The 22,183-nt window shown below is 41.1% G+C and overlaps 1 protein-coding gene and 1 non-coding gene across 27 annotated transcripts in view; one reads left to right on the top strand and one right to left on the bottom strand.

The window, feature by feature from the left end:
* The window catches only part of CELF1 (CUGBP Elav-like family member 1), a 71,887-nt gene that overhangs the window by 23,471 nt on the left and 26,233 nt on the right, over window positions 1-22,183 (top strand). For 7 of the 26 annotated variants that reach the window (XM_032639233.1, XM_032639234.1, XM_032639230.1 and 4 more), the window contains exons 2-4: window positions 13,049-13,089; window positions 16,976-17,042; window positions 18,624-18,775. The exons of 9 other annotated variants lie outside the window; for them this stretch is intronic. In XM_032639233.1, the coding sequence (XP_032495124.1) occupies window positions 18,705-18,775 (71 nt within the window). In that variant the 5' untranslated portion in view covers window positions 13,049-13,089; window positions 16,976-17,042; window positions 18,624-18,704. Of the gene's footprint in view, window positions 1-13,048; window positions 13,090-16,975; window positions 17,043-18,623; window positions 18,776-22,183 lie in introns of those variants that run through there. 10 more of the 26 variants (XM_032639238.1, XM_032639237.1, XM_032639223.1 and 7 more) reach the window with 8 other exon arrangements.
* TRNAE-UUC lies at window positions 4,215-4,286 on the bottom strand. Its single transcript has one exon. It is a non-coding gene; the product is annotated as a tRNA-Glu (tRNA).

Genomic DNA, 22,183 nt, shown 5'->3' with positions numbered 1-22,183 from the left:
TTCCTTTTACTCCCCTCCCCCATCCCCCCCCATGAGTCATAAGCATGCCGAGTTGGGAATAGAACTTGTCAGCTGAATAGGGATGAGACAGTTCTCTGCACATATTTGTAACTGTGGCCCATGAGGAGAGTAAAGGACTTAAAATGCTGGAGAAATACAGTCACTGAGGCAGCTTCTTCTGTGGCTGTGTGGTATGGTTGCAGGGTTCCATGTGACCATTTACTGATGTATTCTGCCTTTGAATCACTTAGGAGTCTGTTGTTCTGTGACTTGTCCATTGTTGACTTCAGGTGTATGTGTTTGTGTAGGGCCTAGGACCTGGTGCTGAGTCTCTCATGGGTCCTACATACTTGATGACTTTATAAAATACTGTTGAGTGTGGCATTAAGTGGGCTTCAGCTTCCCCTTGGCAACTCTTAGTGCCTGTCTCATTTTGCCATTCTACTAATGTTTTCTCATTTATACCATGAATCACTATACACTCTCTTTAGGGTCTATCATTGGAGATTAAAATCAGTGGCAGCTCTCTGATTTTACTGCTCAACCCCAATAAAGGACACTGTGGTTTAGCACATCTCTATTTCAGCTTTCCCTTTGTTCTTAATCTTTAAAAAAAAATTATAATTTTCCCGGTCTCATTAGTTGTTATTTTTTTCCATTGTATGCTTTTTGAAAGCTTCCATAAATCCGTTTTTGATATGACGCAGGAGGGTAATAAATAAATGTTTATAAATAAATAAGTGCTCTTAGAACAAGTGGTTCAGTATTTCGTAATGAAGGTTATACTTACACTGAACGCGAACAGGCCCAGTTGAAGATTTGTCAGCCAGTCATTGCCTTCTTATCTACACCCCTCCCTCTCCTTCTAATAGGAAATATTTCTGTATAATGTTAGGTACTCCATTTTGTTGGGATTGACATCTACACACTGCTGTATTTAAAGCAGATAACCAGCAAGGACCTACTGTATAGCACAGGAAACTCTGCTCAATATTCTGTAATAACCTTAATGGGAAAAGAATTTGAAAAAGAACAGAAAAAAATTAAATTAAAATCTTACGTACTCCATTTTGAAGAGAAACAATCCTCTCCCACCATAGGCACCAACCTTAGTGCCTGGAATAATAATGATAGCAAAAGTTTATTGAGTGGTTTCTGTGTGCCAGGCACTGTTCTAAATACTTTTACATACATGAGTTTTAAAATTCTAACAAACATCTTCTAAAGTAGATACAGTTACCATAACCATTCGGCAGATGAGAAAACAGGTATAAAGAAGTTAAACAATTTACCCAAAGCTAAACCTGGCTAGTAAGCTCAAAACTGGGATTCAAAAGCAGTGGTGTGGGAGCTTCCCTGGTGGCGCAGTGTTTTAAGAATCCACCTGCCAATGCAGGGGCCACGGGTTCGAATCCTGGTCTGGGAAGATCCCACATGCCACGGAGCAACTAAGCCCATGCACCACAACTACTGAGCCTGCACTCTAGAGCCCACGAGCCACAACTACCAAGCCCGCGTGCTACAACTGCTGAAGCCTGCGCGCCTAGAACCTGTGCTCCGCAACAAGACAAGCCACCACAATGAGAAGCCCGTGCACCGCAATGAAGAGTAGCCCCCGCTCGCCGCAACTAGAGAAAAGCCTGTGTGCAGCAACGAAGACCCAATGCAGCCAAAAATAAAATAAATTTAAAAAAAAAAAAAAAAAAGTGGTGTGACTCCAGAGTCTGAGTGTAGGGCGTATTATAGGCTTATAGTCAATATTTGACTATTAATTTTATTAACACGTTCTGAGTTTTATTTGGGGATTTTTGAATCATGAATCAGTTTAACCCAGTTTCATTTTAGAATTTCCTTCTGAAAATGACTATACTATATGACTTTGGTTTTGCAGGTCTCTGTCAACTAATTCATTTTTTGATGATAAAAAGCTGGAAGGCAAATAGTCTGTGAAGCATTCCCAGAATTACTAATTTATCTCTGCTGGTGCCAGACTGTTTACTGAAGATATTGAAAGCAGAGTTAATTTTAGTTTCTTTAACTCTTGGTTCCTGCGCTACACATCTTCAGGAGGGGCCTTCATAGGGGGGCATGGGAAGGGAAGACTGGCAGATTTTACCTAATCCACTAGCTGTAATCTGTGTGAGTGTAACAGGATAGTAGGGAGATGTGTTTAAAAGAAATGATGATGGAAGAATTATTGGTAGGCTGAGTAATTTCAGTGGAGGGTAGCAAAAATGTTATTCCATCTTAGACATGTGATTAAATAGCACAAAAGTTTGATTTAGACAGGGAAGAATCAGTTCTTCTAAGGTGTTTGTCTCTCTCAAATTGATGACAGATTTTCTCTAACCGTATATGCTTTCCCTTGTGTATATGCTGTCCTATGTTGTTGGGTTTTTTTTGCGGTACTCGGGCCTCTCACTGTTGTGGCCTCTCCTGTTGCGGAGCACAGGCTCCCGACGCGCAGGCTCAGCGGCCATGGCTCACGGGCCCAGCCGCTCCGCGGATCTTCCTGGACCGGGGCACGAACCCGTGTCCCCTGCATCGGCAGGCGGACTCTCAACCACTGTGCCACCAGGGAAGCCCTGTCCTATGTTTTTTGTTTGTGTAAATCTTGTCTTCTGAACAGGGATGGGAATTGGGCCTTTTTTGTACCCTCTCCGCTTCTAGGTATCAAGTTGGATGTTCTCTATGTGTGTTTTTTCATGGATAGATCTCCCATTTTACAGAGAGCTTGTTTTTGTAAAAAGGAAATCAAAGCACTGACAAGTTTAATTTTGTGGAACAGTGGGATTTTTTTTAGGAGTGATTTGAAGGAGGTGACAGAGATCATATAAATGGGTATTTAAATGTGAGAAGCACTTTTAGGAGCACAATTTGAGAGTGATGAAAGCATGATAACTGAAGTCACTTTTTTTTAAAGTGACAGTATTAAAGAGATATTTAGATTTGCCCTAGGGCTGCACATCCTTCGGGATGAATCAAGTCATGCTGAACATACGCCCTGATTGGCTGAAGCAAAGGTGTAATTTTTGTATTTTCTGGCATAAAACCTAACTATCTCAGGAAGCGTCTCTACAGAAAGAAGTGGTTTCTGGTTTTGTAGAATTACGACCTTAAGAACAGAAAGAGATTGAGTAGAGTTTCCTGATTTTCAACAGAATAGGACAAACCTCCTGAGACAAGACCATATGGAAGCATCCTGCTGAGTGCCCATGTGTTTAGGGTGAGGTTGGGGCAGATGGTACAGGCAGGGTTCCTGGCTGCTTGGTCAGAGATTTTGGAGATGATAGAAGTTAGGTGTTAGGTACTGTGGAAGAACTGTTGTATGTTGTGTATATTGGGCATGTTAGCCTAAGAGTTGAGAGTGAGCTCAGTGAGAGGATATTGATGTATTTGGTAGTGTTGGGGGTAAGATAAGGGAAAAGGTGGGGAGATGCTGACCTGGAATGATAACCTGCAATTCGATCTTAACCTCCTTCTGAGATTAGGGAGGGGGACACAAGATATGGTGTGAGAAACAAGATTCCAGATCCCTGGCCTCTTCAAGCAAGATATTGCAGGACTGTAGGATTTTTCTGTTTAAGCTTGAAGCTGTTTTGATTCCTTTTTGAGGTACTAGGCCAAAAGCTGTATTTATAGAACTTGTTTTGACACATTATCTCACCCTGTCCTTTGCCTTCCTTACTGGAATTCAGCTAATGTTGCACTCTGCCTGGCAAGAAGGGTTGATTGAAGAAATGTACACATGGATATACAGCTGAGTGATTGAAAATACCTCCAAACTTTGTAAATAGTCCAGCTGTAATGTTTGCAGTCAGTTGAGTTGCTGGGACAATTTCAAATGGTATAATATAATTACTCAGCTCACACATGGTAGGTATACTGCTGGTTAACCTGGACATTGGCTGTTTCCACACACAAGTTTCTGGCAAAGCAGGAAAAAAAATACAAAAACAAGGTGCTTGTTTTGTAACAGAGCTTGAGTTGGGATTTTTCTTTGTCCCTCATAATTTCAAGAGTTTTCTTTAAAGAAAAATTTCTGTAGAATAGATAACATATCCATATGTAGACAATTCAGTCAGTATTCCACTTCTGCAACCTTGTTAGCAATTTTTTCTTTATCCTTCCAGAGATATTCTATTTATGTACAAGCCATGTGTAAACCCTTTCTTTTTTTTTTTGGCTGCGCCACGATGCTTGAGGGATCTTAGTTCCCCGACCGGGCATCGAACCCGGGCCCTGGCAGTGAAAGTGCTAAGTCCTAACCACTGGACCACCAGGGAATTCCCAGTCCTTTCTTATATAAATATATCCTCCTGATCAGTCCTTAGTGGTACATTGGAACTGCCTTTTTCTCTTTAATAGCTACAGAGTGTTCTATTGTGTCTCTGTACTATAGTTTATTTAACCAGCACCCAACTGATATGCATATATGTTTCCAGTTTTTGCTATTATAAACAATGTTCTTATGTATGCCCCTTTGTGTACATCAGGTGTAAGCTTATTTGAAGGCTGTATTTCTAGAACTGGAGTTGCTGAATTGCTGGATTCAAAGGGCATGTGCAGGTTTCACTATTGATAAGATATTTAAGATCATTTTTTATATTTTGCAAGTGCTATTATCAATTGAAGACTAGAAAGATCTTTTTTGTAAATTTTATTAAAGTATAGTTGATTTACAACGTTGTGTTAATTTCTGCTGTACAGCAAAGTGATTCATTTATGCATATATAAATTCTTTTTCTTCATCTTCTCCATTATGGTTTATCATAGGATATTGATTATAGTTCCCTGTACTATACAGTAGTACCCTGTTGTTTATCAGAATAAAAGATCTTAATGCAGTGTCAAACTGCTACGCCAGGGCTTCCCTGGTGGCGTAGTGGTTGAGAGTCCACCTGCCAATGCAGGGGACACGGGTTCGTGCCCCGGTCTGGGAATATCCCACATGCCGCGGAGCGGCTGGGCCCGTGAGCCATGGCCGCTGAGCCTGCGCGTCCAGATCCTGTGCTCCGCAACGGGAGAGGCCACAACAGTGAGAGGCCCCCGTACCGCCAAAAAAAAAAAAAAAAAATCAGCCTATAAATTCCAAGTACTTGTTATGCCTAAAGTTTAATAATCACCTCAGAAAAATAAAAGCAAACTAATATTTTGAGTTCCCCTCCAAAAAAGCATTTTACAGACTGGCTTATTTTACCAAATAGAGTGCTGTGACTCCAGAAAGTAAAAATCTTACTGGCTGCTTATGGAACCTGGGTCACTTAGTCCGCTATCTTCACTTTAGTTCCCTCATCTGGAAAATGGGAATGAAAATGCTGAAGAATCTCCTTTGAGCACTCAGGAGAATAAAGTCATTTCCAGAAGGTTATGTATTATAGAAATGACTCTTCAGAGACATCAAGATTATAAGGTAATTTAAAAAGTAACTCTGACAGTGTTTTAGAAAAAAAAATTAGTCACATTCTGCCTACATGGTACTAACATATGGTGCAGCCCTGATGAGCTGCACAAGTGGGCTGAAATCAAAATGCATTTGGAGAGAGGAGCAGTAGTGACTCACTAGATGAGACAGATTTGGCCTTATGGCCGGGCAGTGAAACTAAGGCGGAACTGGTGGTCTTTGAACATGCCAACTTTCAGCAAATGATACATGAATATTATGGGAAATTGGAATGACTGAGCCTTTGGGTGCGGATTAGGTGCTTTGTCAGTGTCTCAATCCTTGTAGCCCTCCTCTGTATCTTTAGAACCCCCACTTCTTTCACACAGTGGGGAACCTTTGCTGCCTCTGACTTCTGTGCATGGTTCCCTGTGTCTTTGGGAGGTAGAAGCTGCTAGGCAAATATTTAACACTGATATGCCTGGAACATTGGGTTCAAACTAGAAAGATACATAGGACAGTTAGCAGTTCTTCCCAGAGAAAGCTGCACATTAGCTTAGCTACCATATGTAAATTGCTGCTGCTACATCCAGCAATTTTGTTGCCCAGGGCTGACAGTGCTGCCAAGGAAACAGGAGGAGCTAAAGACAGAATGAGATTCCTACTCCCCTCCCCCTGCAATAGAGAGCTGTATGGGGAGGAGAGAGGGAATACTTAATGGGGATTTGAGAATTACTTGGAGAGTATAGGCATTTTGGGAGGAAGTAGGAAAAGAGATTTTTTTAAATGTATTTTGCATTCCCTGTCTGCCTCACCTGAGCACCTCCAAAATGGAATGCCTCTTAGGTGAGATGAACTCTTGTTTAGCTGTGTATGTAGTCGTATGGAAAGATCATATAACTAAACAGGAGATAAGATGGCAGATCAGGGAAAGGAAGAAGAACAAAGTCCAACTCACCACCGTTCAACTTTGTGAACCACTTTTTGTAGCAGTTTCAGAGGATTTAATAATTATGTTGGGGCTTCCCTGGTGGTGCAGTGGTTAAGAATCCGCCTGCCAATGCAGGGGACACAGGTTAGATCCCTGGTCCGGGAAGATCCCACATGCTACGGAGTAACTAAGCCCGTGCGCCACAAGTACTGAGCCTGCTCTCTAGAGCCTGCGAGCCACAACTTCTGAAGCGCGCGTGCCTAGAGCCCGTGCTCCACAAGAGAAGCCACCGCAGTGAGAAGCCCGTGCACTGCAATGAAGAGTAGCCCCTGCTCGTCGCAACTAGAGAAAGCCCACGCGCAGCCACGAAGACCCAACTCAGCCAAAAATAAAAATAAATAAAATAAATTTTTTTAAAAATGAAGAAAAAAAAGAGATGGTGGCTTTGTCAGATAGGTGTTATATTTATTGTTTGTGATATACAGATGAGGAAGATACTGGCAAAGTCAGGCTTTATGCCAATTCTGACTCTTGATTCTTTTTTTAAATAGATTTATTTGTTTTATTTATTTATTTTTGACTGCTTTGGGTCTTTGTTGCTGCATGCGGGCTTTGTCTAGTTGCCGCGAGTGGGGGGCTACTACTCTTTGCAGTGTGAGGGCTTCTCACTGCAGTGGCTTCTCTTGTTGTGGAGCATGGGCTCTAGGCGTGTGGGCTTCAGTAGTTGTGGCATGCGGGCTCAGTAGTTGTGGCTTGCACAACTAGCCACAACTGTGGCTCTAGAGCACATGGGCTTAGTTGCTCCATGGCGTGTGGGATCTTCCCAGACCAGGGCTTGAACCCGTGTCCCTTGCATTGGCAGGCGGCTTCTTAACCACTGCGCCACCAGGGAAGCCCCCTGACTCTTGATTCTTAAATATGGGCTGCTCACAAGAAAAATGTTTATAATTGTCACATGAAGAAAGTGTTGCCATTTTGCATAACAGTGTTAACACTACTGAACTGTACACTCAAAAATGGTTAGATAGTAAACTTTTCTCTTTTTTTGGCTGCACGGTGTGCAGCTTGTGGGATCTTAGTTTCCTGATCAGGGATCGAACCCGTGTCCCCTGCATTGGAAGTGTGGAGTCTTACCCACTGGACCGCCGGGGAAGTTCCTGTGTATTTTTTACCACAGTTTTTTTTTTAAAGCTGGGGAAAAATTGTTGCCTCTAAAGAGAGGATGAGCATACTGGCCAGTGGCGAAGGAGATGAGGTTGAGATCTGTTTATAATCTTCTCTCCTAGGGTCAGGGAGCGAACACACGTAGATGACTCAGTCAGTAAAGAATCAGAAGCCCCAAACTTAAGTGTGAATCATGGAAATAGTAGCCACAGAGCAAGTGTCGGAAGGGTGGGGGGAACGGTTTTTATATACCCCACAGAGGAAGTGTCACGTTTTATCCCTGCTGACCAAGACAAATCAGAGCTAAGCCTGATGTACAGGACTCAGGCTGTTTAACATGGAACAGTTTACTACTGTGGAAGGAGATGCTCTGGGAATGATAAGAATAGAAGAAGGGCATTTACTGTGTGTTTCAGTGTATCTGTATAATCCACCTAATCACCCCCATTTTACAGATGAGCAGAACAGTTAGTGGTTAGTTTTTCAGTCTTGAGTCCACCTATTTGTTGCTGAATACTTTTACACATTTCATTTGATGCTCTAGTCTTTGAGCAGATTCTACTCACTATTAGTTGTGATGTGTGTGCCCAGGATCCTGAATTAGAATCTGGTGGCAACTGCCATTCACTGGCTGCAGGTTCCTAGGGAAAACAGGTAGAGTGGCTAATCCAGACAAACTCAACTGGATTTAGCACTAATCCCTGGTGGAGTTCTGCATCATGAAGAGCTTGGCTAGCTAGGATAGCTTTCAAAGTTGATCCTTTTATCTGGTTATTTGGCTTTCTAGGGTATGGGGGTGGGAGGGCATGCAGTTTTCCAAAGCAGTAAGCCCAACCTTCTTATTGAGCCAGCCGTATAACCGGAGGAAAGAGAAAGAAGTGAGGGCGTTGCAAACAGTCTAAAAGGTAAACATTTTTTAAAAGCACGATTTTCCTAAGTCATTCCTATTATTTGTCTTCTCTTCCAGTTAGAGATTTGTACAGTGGCTTGAGTGTATTCTGGGCATCCATTTGGTTCCTTTTGAGATAATGTGTATAGTTAAGTCCCTCTTTTACAGGTGAGGAAATTGACACTTAAGAGATGTTAATGAACTTGATCAGAGTCACACATCTACTGAGTAACAGCAGGAAGTTTTCACTACCTTTAATCAGATCTCTCTCAGGACAGTTGAGACTTTGGACATTTACCTACTTAACAAGATTTGCCTAAGAAAAAAGGTCAGATTCAACTTTATGGCGCTCAGCATTTCAAACGGTCTTTTCTGTGGTTTGTGTGCATGATCTTCCTTATAGATAGTTTTTAACCTGATGTTCTACAGGACCCAGACTGTTCATTGTAGAGCAACTTATTACAGTGGAAGGAGATGCTCTGGGAAAGATGCGGCTAGGAGAAGGGAGTTTACTGTGAGCTTCAGTGTATCTGTCAGGCTTTCAACCAAGGCTCCAACTGCCTGGCATTATATTCATTCCATCCAACTCCTTCACTGCCTGGATTCATGTGATCTTGAGAGTTACTTCATTGTCTTTTCTCGTCTGTAAATGGAGATAGAATAGGTAGGAGCATTAAATGTAAAGGACTGAAAACACTGCATGGCGTACAGTACTCAAAACATGTTAGCTTTTATAATTGTAGCCACTTGTAAATGACTGGACATTTCTCCCTACTTTCTGGTGATAAGGTGTGCAGATTTTAAATACCATATACCATCAATTTGAGGATGCATGCATTTATTACCATTGATGGTATCTTAAATTCCTTGATCTGTGATAACCTGTTAGATTCGAAGAGAAAAATCTGTGCAAAAAACTATTCATCTCAAAGCTGGATATAAAATCAGTGAATTGTCTATTTTAAATTATCCAGGCCTGTTTTCAAATTTCCCAGGAGACCTATGGTTACCCTGAGGGCCAGGAGAGGCAAACAGGTAGGATCTGCCTTGCCCCCCTCTATCTTCAACCTGAACAGCTTCACCTTTATGTTTATGGGAAAAACACTGCATTTAAAAACATTTCAAAAACCTCTCATCTGGATAGTTCAGTTCTTCTTTAGCTCCCTGCTTTATTTATATCCAGGTATTGTTGAGAGCACTTACTAACAATTGTTAGTAAGTTAGTGAGTCATGTTCATGAGGCTAGGGTCATGGGTTCAGGCCTTATGTAGGTCACTGAGAATTACTGTGCCTGTTACCAGCCTCTGTATCTGGAGTTTGGTTCAGTGCATACTATGTAAGAGCTGTTGATGGTGACTGAGTCAGTGACCATTTATCTTACTGTAAAGGACTGTGTTTTGTTATTTACTCAAGATACAGGCCAGCAGAAAACTCTGAAAAATAAGAAAGGTTCATTACCTTGCCTACACTAAGGGAGGTGTGTAGGAGATCTGAGACCTTTCCTATCAGCCCTGAGAGATGATACCGTTCATTCACTCTTGCATCCTTGAAACATGTAAGTTCCAGGATATATTCCAAAACCAAATATAAATTATTTCCAGATTATTTATTGTGGGATAGGTACTTTGCCTTTCAGAGTCCCCTGTACCACTCACTTGCCAAGTACAATTTTAATACATCATGGCAGGTCATGTTTGGAACATCTAAACATATCACGAGCAGACAGTCCTCCTTGTTTCCCTCCATCCTTGTCTGTTGCGTTGGTCCCCACCCCACCTAACTTTTTGGTGCTCCTTCCGCCCCCTAACTCTTTTCACCCCTCTTTGGAACCACCCTTATGCCTCCACACATAGTGATTAAGAACATAAAGGTAAGATTAATAGAAATAGACTCTGTGGAGCTCCAGGGAAGTACAGGACAAAGGTAGTTCAGGCTTCCTCACAGATCTTAATGCATTTAGTTTGGTTCCCCACAGAAATGAAAGATGTAAAAAACTCAAACCTGAAGCTTTTAGTTTCCATTTAGCTTTCCTCTCTCCCCAAAGCATTTCTGTTTTCTTACAGACAAGGCAACAAAATTGTAGGAAAATTAAAACTGGAATGACAAAGCTTTTAAAGAAAATACATGGAACTTCCCTGGTGGCGCAGTGGTTGAGAGTCTGCCTGCCAATGCAGGGGACATGGGTTTGAGCCCTGGTCCGGGAAGATCCCACATGCCGCGGAGCAACTAAGCCTGTGCGCCAGAACTCCTGAGCCTGCGTTCTGGAGCCTGTGCTCCGCAGCAAGAGAAGCCACTGCAATGAGAAGCCTGTGCACTGCAATGAAGAATAGCCCCTGCTCACCGCAACTAGAGAAAAGCCCGTGCGCAGCCAGAAAGACCCAGTGCGGCCAAAAGTAAAATAAATAAATTTTAAAAAACAATAACACCATTCACTTAAAAAAAAGAAAAAGAATCCTCCTTCCAATTCAGGGGACGCGAGTTTGATCTCTGGTCGAGGAACTAAGATCCCACATGCTTCAGGGCAACTAAGCCTGCATGCCCACCAACTACTGAGCCCGCGTGCCTCAATGAAAGATCCCGCATGCCGCAACTAAGACCCGATGCAGCTAAAAAAACTAAATTAAATTTTTTAAAAAAGAAAATACCTTCTTGTGTTGTGTACTAGTCTTCCCACTGTCCTCCTGCAAGTTGACTAGGGCCTGTGTGGAGGAAGATGGTGTGTGCTTTCTTTGTGTGCTTAAGTTTTCTTTAAAACGTCTTCGGGGGCTTCCCTGGTGGTGCAGTGGTTGAGAGTCTGCCTGCCAATGCAGGGGACACGGGTTTGTGCCCTGGTCTGGGAAGATCCCACATGCCGCGGAGCGGCTGGGCCCGTGAGCCATGGCCGCTGAGCCTGCGCGTCCGGAGCCTGTGCTCGGCAACGGGAGAGGCCACAGCAGTGAGAGGCCTGCGTACCGCAAAAAAAAAAAAAAAAAAAAAAAAAAAAAAAAAAGTCTTCGGGTGACTTAGTAGGATGATTAATATCCTACTTATGTGTTTGTTTTTTAAATAAATAATTCACTTTCCTTTTTCTCTTGGCTGTGCAACTAAGGTTGTTCCTTAGCCCCCTATATATAGGGCTGCTATGTTCTGTGGGACCTAGATGTGTGTCCTTCATACTTTTAATATAATGGCCCTTCTTAACAACCCCAGGCCTCCCTTTTGCTCTTTGTATCCTGGAGATTCCCCAGCTAGCATGCAGTATGAGTCTGGTCTCACACTAGCAGTTTTCTCAACTGTTCCATGCAACATATTGGGAAACATGACTCCTTGGTCTTTTATTTACCCTTTATATCTTCCAGAATAAAACTAACAAGTAGACATTTAACTTGTTCTCTACCCTCCAAGGTAACAACTACTTCAGAGCCCTCTCAAGACACACTGGCTCAATAAAAGTTTATACTGCCTGGATGGTCACATTTCTCAAGAGAGATAGACCATGGGCTCTGGAGTTAGAATCCCTCATGTAGATTATTTTAGCATCTAAATTCTTAGAGTAATCCCCACCTTAAATGGTTATAATGATACAGGATTGAATGAGGTGTTGTGAACTTAGAAAATGTAAGTTCCTTTCCACTTAATAACTTGATGATGTAGGCAGGTCCAAGAAAGTGCTTTTAGAATTTTTTTTTTGTTAGTGTAGACTTTGCATTAAAATGGTTGGGAGCGTCATTACTTCATTAGCAAAATTGAAGACCAGTTAGGTCCATATGAAAAGTCAGATTAAGTACTCAAGCACCCATTTTATGTCAGTCAAGTAATGTCTTTGTGTTCACGGAGGGTGAGGGTAGGTAGAGTGTAGTGTCTCACAGTGAGTTCTGGTTCTAGCTTTGTCTTTGAGAATTCTTACACTTTCTAGAGTAGACTTGGTGACTTTCAGCAGTTCTCTGTAGCCAGGGCCAGGCAGAAAGTACAGTTGGCAGGAGTTGTAGATGGAAGTTTGTAGGAATTTGGGCAGCTTTTATAGAATCAATCTTGCAAGATTGTTCAATAATGTTTAAAAATGAAACAAACTGGTTTTGTGGTTCCTCTGTTTGCTTTTACCTTCAATTAGCTTCCCCATCTTCCGATTTTTTGTTGGTTTCAGTGGTTCACCACTGTCCTGGGGCCACCAATATGCATTTACAAGGCAGGAACTTGGGGTTGCCTTTGAAGAGCTTTATGCCTGGCACCAGCCTATTCAGGAAGGTTGGTTTGGGGAAATATCATGGCCTCTTTACATTAACAATATGATCGTTAATTGCTGAAAGGATTATACAACCTTTAGCTTTACTGTAGTTTCCCACCCAAAAGCAGATGCTAAAAAAATGATTGTTTTGGTGACCTAGCTGTGCTATAGTTCAACTTCATAAATCCTAGTCAATGTTTTGCTGTTTGTTGTGACATTTTGTGGTAAGCCGCTTCTTAAGCCTTTTAGTACTTTAGTTCTCCATTTTTAAGTTGATGGTGTTCTTAAATTAACTTTGAGATGTGAAATGTAATTTATCGTTAAGGTATTGTATACTTTAAAAATGGGAGAGGGAGAGTTTGTTTTTTATCTTCAGTCTTGGTGATAAAGGGGCTTTTCCTTGGAAAGAAGCTACATATCTGGAATTATGAGAAGTATAGGCATGGCCCACTTATTTTTCTTTCCTTGGTTTTTTAGAGTGAAGACAGTAGTCCAGAGAGGGAGGTGGAAAGCTACAGGTATGGGCTAACTGCTGGATGGGTGTGCTCTGTGGTTTTCTTTTTAACCTTCTTGCATGAGGCCTGTTTTGCAGAAGTGAAAATATTGCCTTCAGAAAGGTGATGGCTTTTTTCCTACATTATGGGATAAATTTCCTGTTCCTAGGAAGCTAGATTTTTTTTTTTCTCTCTTTTTGAACTCTTTCTCCTTAGCTGTTTCCCAAGGCAGGCTTATCTCCCATTTGAACTAGCTGCTGCCTAGTTCTAACAGCTGGGGCTGGGCAGAGGGTGGAGAAGGAGAGGGGAGAGGGGAGGGAGGGTATGTATGTGTATGTATGTACATCTACACACAGCAGCTGCCCAGCTAGCTTTCTTTCCCCTTTGCACTTCATAGCTGGAAGATCCCAAGTAAACAAGAACAAGGATGAGGACAGACGTAGTGGATTTCACACAGATAATATTACCCTCCTGGAACCAGAAGTTGTTCAACATACTGATTTTTATTTATTTATTTATTTTGCAGTACGCGGGCCTCTCACTGCTGTGGCCTCTCCCGTTGCGGAGCACAGGCTCCGGACGCGCAGGCTCAGTGGCCATGGCTCACGGGCCCAGCCGGTCTGTGGCTCGTGGGATCCTTCCGGACCGGGGCACGAACCCGTGTCCCCTGCATCGGCAGGCAGACTCTCAACCACTGTGCCACCAGGGAAGCCCAACATACTGATTTTTAAATCAGCACTGGGGCCTAAATAAAGCTTAAGCTTACACTATATTGTTATCAACTAACAATTACACTTAAGTTCCAGAACTAGTTTGGGACCTGAAAATATGACCTGATTTGAATGGTGGTCACAATTTGACAGGACAGTTTATTTGGTCAAGGTTAGTTAGTCCCAGAAACTCCAAGGAAGGCTCTGAGCTTAACACTTTTGCTGAGAGCACTAAGCATGGAAGAATGTCTTTCTGCTAGTCCTTTGACACTGACTGGGGAGAAGATAGTAGTGATTAAGGATAGGGAGAGGAAATGGAAAACTTAGATTCAAAAAAGGTAAATTTTCTTCCCTTCAACCTTGTTCTATCTTCTCATACACCATATATGATAATTTTACAGGCAAACCAACTTGCACACAACAATTACTAAACTTAGTGCTTTTTGTCTTACAGTGGTTTTAGATTTGGAATGGAAGTTTTTTTGTTTAAAACTGGAAACTTTATCCAGAGAAGATATGCTTTACAATTCTTGGAGGTATCTTAACAACCTAGAATGAAACTCCTGTCACAGAATTTGGATGCATTTGCTCACAATCTGGAAATAACATAAGCCCTAGGGAAGGAGGAAGGGGGCTTTCTGCCCACATCCTATCAGCAGGCCTTAATTACTAGAAGTGGTTGAGCCTAGCCAGCAGGGCACACAAGACCAAAAAGCAAAAAATGCAGGCGGGAGGCCCAGGAACAAAATCCAACTCGCAGAGATCCTTGGTGGGCACCAGTGTTGAAAAATTTTTAATTTATTGCCAGGTTTTAAACATGGGGGGATTTCAAATAGAAATGGAACTTTTTTTTTTTAAAATAATAATTCTATTCCTTCTTTTCTTTAAAACCCTCTCCCCCCTTTCAGGAATTTTTTCATTGTCTAGATTCTCATGGAAACTCAACAAAGATTTTTTGTTTTGTTTTAAATTATATTTAACTGTCACATTTTTGCAAAAAGTCTCCCACAAAGTGAGATGTCACAGAGATAATTAACAATTTAGGTCAGTATATTTTTGCATATGCAAGATACTAGCTTGGGAGTTTTAGGAGACCCAGTAATTACATTAGAAGTACTAAATTTTGGAAATGAAATTCAAGTCCATAAAGGTTTTAGGCTAAATTTTAAGTTATTCTGGTTGGTTATTTTCAAGTGGTATCAATTGGTTGCTTCTTTTCTACATCCCTTATGTACCATTTAACTGCCAGAAGCTCGGGGGTGGAGGGGGGAAGCCAGTCGACTTAACTGTCTTAGGTTATGACTTTTCCCTAGGTTTTTGTACTTTTCCTTAAATAGACTAATGGTGGGGATTTTTAATGACATAGGCTCTCTTTTATAATTTAGTAGTAGGCTCTAATTTCCTCTATGCTCATATAACCAGACTTCACATTTTTGCCCTTTAAAACACATTTAGATTATTGAGATGGAAGTATAAAATCCCTTCACCTGTCGCTGAATTCCCTGGTTACATCAATCAAGATAGACAGCCTGTCGTTCGCACGTACCACCTGGGCTTTTTTGCTCACCTATGCTTTACTTTGCTCTTTCACTCTTAACAAAACAAATGCTGTGATTTCTAGCATTTCTCTCTTCTAATCCAGTTTTTAAACTGTTTATTCCCTTCTGATATTCTTTTTTTTTTTTGGAATTTTTGTATTTTATTTTTTATACAGCAGGTTCTTATTAGTTATCTATTTTATACATATTAGCATATATATGTATACACTATGTATATGTATGTATATATGTATACTCAATCTCCCAATTCATCCCACCCCTTCTGATACTCTAAATGCAGGGTGTGCTATTCGTTTGAGGGTTTCCCTTGTCCTCTGATCATTTTTAATGATTTGGGTTATTAATGTTACAGCAGGCTGACTGCTCCTATCCTCACACAATTAGACTTTAAATTGTTTCCCTTAGAACAAAGTAGAGAGTATTCGAGGCAAAGAAAACTGAGACAGCCAACCAGGGACAGAAGAGAAAACCATGACTGTAAATTCACAGACATGTGGTAAAAAGAGACTGAGGGAAAGTTAAGGTCTTCTTTTGCAGTGGACCCTGGGTTATAAGCCTGGAATGGTTTCTGAGCAAGAAATTTTAAAAAACAACTACTTATGGACAGTTTTCTGTGAATAACTTTTTAATTTCCGCCTAACAGCTGCATTTTTGTATTTCCATAATTTTTTTTTTATCATCACTTAACTTTGTAACCCTTTTCTAAAATTGAGTGACTTGTGATTAATTTCTGTTCTTTCTTTTCACACAAGCATGTTGAATTTAATTATACTGAAATCATTCTCGTGACCTGCCTAAAGAGAATCACCCTCCCTCATGTAATAACATTTCCATCTTGTAGGTTTTAAAAACAGTGCAGCCTTATAAATCGTAAAATGAATTTTAAAACATTACAACTTTGGCTTGGTAAAGATTACTGTAAGGAGTGCACATCTTTCCTACACTGAGCAGTGCTCTTTTGTTATAGATGTGATTCTGATTAAAATAGAGATGTAATTAGTAGTCATGTATTTCTAGTGAATAATAAAAGCATAACAACCAGTGGCCTTCCTGAAAACTTGATTCCTTTTTAAAGGAATCCTTGAACTAAAAAATCTAATTTGGTTGTTAACTGGCCTCACAAAGTTGCTCCTTAGTCTAGGTAGTTTTCTATAGGAAGAGGCTTCTGATCAACTCCAGTGTACTTAGAAACAAGGACTAGCCTAACCAGTAACTCAGCCAGCCCCAGCTTGGGTTAACTTCTTCTTTTTGTCTGGCAATCAGGGCTTGGTGAACTGTGTGTACTGTGTGCCAGTTGCAGTCTCCTCTCACTTGCTGCCTGTTTTTGCTTCCTCTTTTAATAGGGTGGAAGAGAGCTCCTGTCACTTTTGTCTCTATAAAGTAGTAGATCAAATGGGCAGGGTCTCTGAAAAAAACAGAAAAGCAGCTATCTGCTATTTTAGTTCTAAATTTTGCGTGGTTATGTCTGGATATTGGACAGAAGATACAGTTTCTACCTTCCTCAGTCAGATGCAGACAGGTGTCAGCCATCGTTACACAGACTAGAACATTTAGGCCTGTGCCATGACATTACTGCCTTTCATTATTTTTTGTTAACGTCATTCTGTATGTTTAGGAGTTCATCTGTTTACCTCTTTACAGGCTGAACATAACTTCTTTTTTTCAAAGTTCCCTGTATTGTGAACTGAGCTTGAGTGAAGTCTTTGAGGTAAGGCAACCCTAATGATAAAAATGGAAAGAAGGCCTGTGAAATTTGGGAGCCTTCAGAGATACAGTTTTGGAGTCACTGCCTAAATATTGAAATGCCACCATTTGTTGTTTGGAGGGATGTGGAGCTAAATTGAGAATGGGAGTACCACATCTGCCTTGACTGCTAAATATATCCATCTCTGCTGCTCACCCATAATAGAATTTTTATGTGCACATTCATTAATCTTGGTTTTAGGAACAGTTTAAAAGAGGGCAGCCACTGAAGAGACTTAGTCTACATTCCTGTTTCCTTCCTTTAAGTGTTTGAGTATTTGTCCCTGGTAGGCCCCAGTTCTTTTTCATTATTATCACTGTGGTGGCTTTTGTTTAGTTTTCTTTTGTTTTTTGTTTCTCTAGAAAGGTCAAACTACTGAAAAAAGTGTTCCTTAGTACTTTATCAAGAGGCAGAATATACTATTCCATTTTTATTTTTCACTTTTTAAATTTTCTGGCAAATTAAGATTCAGAATTAGTAAAGAAGTTTTGCCCTGTGCTACCTAAATGAATGTCAGTGAAACAGCAATTTAAAAAATTTTCACTGTGGGGCTTCCCTGGTGGCACAGTGGTTGCGAATCTGCCTGCTAATGCAGGGGACGCGGGTTCGAGCCCTGGTCTGGGAGGATCCCACATGCCGCGGAGCAACTAGGCCCGTGAGCCACAAATACTGAGCCTGCGCGTCTGGAGCCTGTGCTCCGCAGCAAGAGAGGCCGCGATAGTGAGAGGCCCGCGCACCGCGATGAAGAGTGGCCCCCGCTCACCACAACTAGAGAAAGCCCTCGCACAGAAACGAAGACCCAACACAGCCAAAAATAAATAAATTAATTAATAAACTCCTAAAAAAAAAAAAAAAAAAAAAATTTTCACTGTGATGAGGAACCATTAGGTAGCATACTTTGCTCTCAAGACCATCAAGAAAGCAAGGCTGGTCCAGTGCAGGTAGTAGTATAAGAGCAGTTTGTTTCTGGTGGCCGGTTCTTCAGCCAGCTTACCTCTGGCCTGCTTCTGATAGATGGTCTGAACCATTAAATGACTCTTCTGAGGTTAGTTTGGAACCCAAATAGTGCGTTCGTTGCTGTCTTTGGCACGTGGAAAATAAGTTCAAACCAAGGCTAACAACCCAGTTCTTTCTAAAAACATTTTCAGACCACATGAAGTGAACTTTTTTTTTTTTCCCCTTTTCTTTTGCTTCAGGTAGTTTCAGGCTTTGGGGGTCCTCAAAAACTGATTCTCAGGGAGGAGTTTGGAAGATGTGAAACAAGCTTGTGTTTCTTCTGCTCTGTTAGCCACTGCTATCTTCATGGATCTGACACTATTTATCTGACAGTGCACTTAGTACTGCTTCGCCAGGGAAAATCACACAAAACAAGCCTGGCGCATCAGCACTTTCATTGTGTGCTGGGCTGAGCCTCCCTTCACATGGTCACATCCCCCTTTTAATCCAATACTCCCTTCCCCTTCCCCAGTCCTGCCTGTTTCTGTGGCACTTATTGCTGGTTTCCCTGAGCTCCTGTTTCCACTTTGTGTTTTTTGTGGGGCCCAGGAAGCTAAAGCTGTGTGTATTTGTGGATCAGACAAGTGCAGCAAGTTAATAACATTGGCTTCTGAAGGGGAGAGTGAGGTGATGGCTGCGTTTAAGTTGGATTTCCTTCCAGAAATGATGGTGGATCATTGCTCTTTGAATTCCAGTCCCGTGTAAGTATTTTTGTTGTCTCATTTTTATCATAAGTAGAGGAACTGGGCTGTTTCCCTTGTTATTTGATAAAACTGGTCCCTTTCCTTAAAAGAGGGAAGAAAAAATTGGGTGAGGAAGCCAAAGTCCACATTATTGTTATTTTCTGTTGTAGTCTGATTCTCTCTCATTACTGCTGATTTCCTCTAGCTGTAAAAGTTTTGTACATAAGGATGCATTTGATATATGACCAGCAACATCAGCTCAAGTGTGCTGGCTTCAGTCCCTTTAAGCTGTAGTTTTCCCATCTGATAGATTCCAAGGTATTTTTTTAAACCATAGTTTTATTACTTTGGGTTGGGTATACAACTTTAGATAATCTTTTGGAAAGCTATTTATTTGTATGTTTGTTTATTTTTAATGGTCAAATTCTTAGACTCCTATCACAGAGGACTGGTAGCTAGGGTGTATTTAGTAGTATATACAGAACGCTGTATTGACATGTAAATTAGTCCTGAACCTTGATTTCCACACCCCTCAATCTAATTGAAAATGCAACACAATACATGATTCTGGGGACATCAGATGTACCCCCCCAAAGGGGGACAGACTGGATTAATCTTGATTGGGAATTTGCCTTAATAAATTTTGAATGTGGAAATGAGAAACCTAATCAGTTTGCAGTACTACTGTTCAAGAAGTGACACTGCCATTGTATGCAGCTAAAACGCCAACCTGGCTCTGAGTTATACCTATAGGGGGCCCGAATCACGGGCTTTGTAGAAAAGAACACACTTCTAACTCTTGATTTCAGTTTCTTTAACCAGGCTTCATAGTACCTTGGAACCTAAGTAAAAGAGCCTTAGGTTATTCAAAGCCAAGAATATTAAATGGTAGACTACTCCCTAGATAACAGTAGTGCAAGTCTTTGAGATTAGGCCTCCATATGCAAATCACTCTGCGCTGGGATTAGGTGTAACAGGTGTTGTAATAGCAGATTCTCAACAGTTCTTTGTGGAATAGTTTTGGGGCGGCGGGGGGGCTCAAAGTTAGGGGGCTTGCCGATTTGGGATGGATCCTATGCCTTCTCTGTAGTCTCCAAAATAATGGTAATTTAGATGTGTCTTTTTATAAGAGTTCTCTTTACTGCTAAAATAAAACTTTAGCAGTAGATTACAGGTGAAATCACAATGAATCCCATCATAAAGACTTAATACATAATAAAAGTATTCCCATGTACCAGATATATGGTCCCTAGAAATAGGACTTTGTGGCTCAAATTATCTTTCACTGTAACACTTTCTCTCTATGCGTTGCAACTGCCTAGTGTTCAGTCCTTAGATACAGCATTTTTCCTTAGCCTGTTTCTCATCTTTTACAAGGTCGACCTAATTCAGTATCCCATGAAATCTGGATCATGGACCACTGTGTGAAAGTCACCTGGAGTATAAAAATGCAGGTTCTGGATCCATGCGCAGATATTCTCATGCTAGAATGGGCCCAAGAATCTATTTTAACAATGTCCCATGTGGTTTTTGTGTACACTTGAGTTAGAGAACTAATGGACTGAATACAATGCTCATTCTGAGTACAAGTATTCAGGGAGTACACTGTTGTATTATTTTTTCCCAAGAGCTTTTACATTTGTTTTAGTCATCCAGCTTCACAAAAGCTTTGTGAGGTTGATTGGGCATAAACTATTGCCCCTGTTTTACAGATGAGAAACCCAGTTGAGAGAAGCTATACCTGACTTGACTGAGGACAGTTGGTATCAACCTTGGGCCTAAAATGCAAGTTTAATGATAGCCGCTTTATTTTTGCCCCCTAGACCTGGCTGCCTCAGGTGTCACTAAGCAGTTAACCATCAATGCTTCTCATTATTCTAAGTCCTCTGGCCCACTCCCATGGGCACCACACACCCGAACCCCACAGAGTTGGGAAGAAGAAAGTTCTGCAGAATGGTGTATGCTTGCCACCTCTTTCTTGGACTCTCAGCCCTTCTTTTCACTCATACTACTTTAGCAGTAGGCTTGATAATTATTAGTTTTCTCTCTGAAGTGATATTGCCTGGGAATATGGTCTAGCAATGTATCTATTCCAAAATTTCTTTACAACAGAGAAAAATTGCTGGAGGAGCTGTGGAAGGGCTGGGAGGACCTGATCCCTAGTTCCCTTTCTTATTTATAATAATAGATATTACAGATACTTATTATTTGTAATAAATAATACTCTTCAGCTTCCACTGGTTCCTTTTACTTTGCTTGCACACTAGGTCATAGGTGTTCTCTAGGGATTGTATCTCAGACCTTTTCCTCTTAGCTTTCCCATTGCTTAAGGGGGCACTGATGTGCTTCTCTGATTCTCAGATCTTTATCTATCCCCCAGATGTCCCTTGAGTTCTATGACTTTATTCTAAATACTGCCCATTGGATACCTCCATGTGGAGGTCTCCCCATGTAAAAACAGTTCCCCAAACTGTCTGTACTAGAATCCAAGAGTGATCAGTAATTTCTTTTCCTCATCTCCTTTATCGATTATCTCCAAGTTGTAGTGAGTCCTGCCGCCCAAATTTCTCAACATTGCGGGAATGGTTCCTAATCTTAGGGTCTGGTTTGTGCAAGAGCCTCCTGATCTGCATATTTCCCCACTTTATTCATCCTCTAGATTATTGCCAGATGTCTTTTAAAAGACAAATCTAATCACCCCTTGTTTAAAAATCTTGGAATAAAGTTCAGGCCTATCAGTATAACATGGAAAGCCATTTCCTGGGTCTCTCCAACCTCTTTATTCTCATCAAATTTCTCTTTCTAATTTTTAAAAAATGTTTTTATACGCCCCCCCCAACTTTCTCAAGTCCTTTTCCTACCTTTCTAATGTTATCTCACTCTTCTGTCCCTTCTGAGTCCTTACCATTTCCTCATCACCCCTTAGACTTTCATACCTCCATGCTACATAGCACTTTTTCCAGCTGCTTACTCCATTCAGCTTAAATCCCTGTGCACACACACCCCCTGCCCCAAATAAGTTAAACCATATTAGCCACTTTTTTCACAGAACTTGTATAAATCTGTTAAAGCATTTGTAGCATATTGTAGTTGTATCCTTCCACTTGTTCAGTGCCATTGTCTACAGGGCCGGTATTGCTCAGTCTGCTTTTATAGCCCCTATAGTGTGTAGTATCTGATACACAGCAGGAGCTTGGGAAGTACAGTTGAATGAATGATAAACCCTGTGAGGTTTTTTTCTTAATAATTGGAGATGATTACTGAGGTAAGATCTTCAGACATTATCTCTCTTCCTCAGGGAAGAAGGCTGAAAACCTTCACAGGCAGATTGTTACTGTTCTGTTGTTGAATGGTGACTTAAAAATATTGATAGCTTTTTCTAGTACCTAACACCTCAACTAACAGGAAGATCTCCCTTTATTCAAA

Source organism: Phocoena sinus, chromosome 8 (genome assembly GCF_008692025.1).
Source record: "Phocoena sinus isolate mPhoSin1 chromosome 8, mPhoSin1.pri, whole genome shotgun sequence".
Taxonomy (NCBI): domain Eukaryota; kingdom Metazoa; phylum Chordata; class Mammalia; order Artiodactyla; family Phocoenidae; genus Phocoena; species Phocoena sinus.
The sequence above is the reverse complement of the archived record's forward strand: the minus strand, read 5'-3'. Positions and strand labels throughout refer to the sequence as shown.